The sequence below is a fragment of the Sphaeroforma arctica genome, assembly GCF_001186125.1.
Source record: "Sphaeroforma arctica JP610 unplaced genomic scaffold supercont1.8683, whole genome shotgun sequence".
Taxonomy (NCBI): domain Eukaryota; class Ichthyosporea; order Ichthyophonida; genus Sphaeroforma; species Sphaeroforma arctica.
This window is the reverse complement of record NW_014031875.1, coordinates 1-1,198: the sequence shown is the minus strand read 5'-3', so window position 1 is coordinate 1,198 and position 1,198 is coordinate 1. Positions and strand designations below refer to the sequence as shown.

The 1,198-nt window shown below is 42.0% G+C and overlaps 1 protein-coding gene across 1 annotated transcript; it reads left to right on the top strand.

Annotated features, from left to right (window-relative positions):
* Positions 1-768: 768 nt before the first annotated feature.
* Positions 769-1,080, top strand: SARC_16703 (hypothetical protein; the record flags this gene model as incomplete). Its single annotated transcript, XM_014289193.1, has 1 exon — positions 769-1,080. One exon carries the CDS (start codon positions 769-771, stop codon positions 1,078-1,080), a length of 312 nt encoding a protein of 103 aa, XP_014144668.1.
* Between the last annotated feature and the right edge of the window lie 118 nt (positions 1,081-1,198).

Here is a 1,198-nt window from a genome sequence, read left to right as displayed (position 1 = left end):
ATATATATAGTTATGTACAGGTGCAAAGTCTATTAATCCTTTGCCGTCCTGCCGACACAAGGCAAACTCACAAAGGAATTTTTAGGACTACATAGCCATAGCCGCCTTCTCTATAGCGATAAGCAGAAAGCTATGACATATATATATTTAAATAGCGTAGTTTTATGGAGCACCCGCCCAACGTTTGACTTCTTTCTCTCTTTTTGAAGATAATCGCGGGATCCGTCTATTTTAGAGAGTTTAGAGCGTGTGACTGACCTGTGTCAGTGTGTGACAGTCGTGACTGTCATGATAAATAGTTCGGCTTTTCTTTTTTGGGGGTTTTTGGGTTTTCGGATATGTCTGAGGCGAACGATTCTCTAATTTATTACAAAACAAATACAATAGGACGCTATGACTGATGCCCGCTCACGGCCGCTGCTGGCATAGCCAAAAAAAAAAGATGCCGAAATACGTTGTAATTACTTAAAACCACACGTGATGAAATAGGTGTCAACCCCCAGAGCTGTTGTATTATGAGGAATTAATGGGATTCTTCCACCGTGGGCCACGCACCCCTACATTCGCGCTGATTGTATTCCAAAATGCACATAGTATTTATAGATAGCATTATATTCTCTCGACATTTACATATCACAATCGCTGCATGCAAATACATACAGCTAATATCAAACAATTACAGCACACACTGCACGCTTGTTTGCTAAATAAATACATACCACGCTCGAGTGTCTTTAGATACTCTTGTATACACACACATCCACAAACATGGCAGCCGAAGCCGAGCCTATCGCTCCCCCACAAACAGAAGAAACCAACGGTGCCACAGAAGAACCAACTGTGGAAGAGACAATCACAGCGGGCACAGAGGTTACTGAAACAGGTGCACAAGATGTAGCAGAGCAGGTTGCTAAGGAGGCGGTGGTTGCTACGGAGGAGGAGAAGCCTTTGAGTGTGTTTGATCAGTATTGGAATGCTCTGGAAAAGAGCCCCAGGGATTTTGATACTTGGGTGTCATTATTGTCCCTGGCTGAACAGAATGCGGAAATTGAAGGTGTCCGAAAGGTGTGTGTACTATGAGTGTATGAAGGCGTATAAATTTGAGTTCATAACTGTGCTCAAGAACGGTGGCAAATACACACATATATATATATATATATATGTGTGTGTGTGTGTGTATGTATGTATGTATATATAT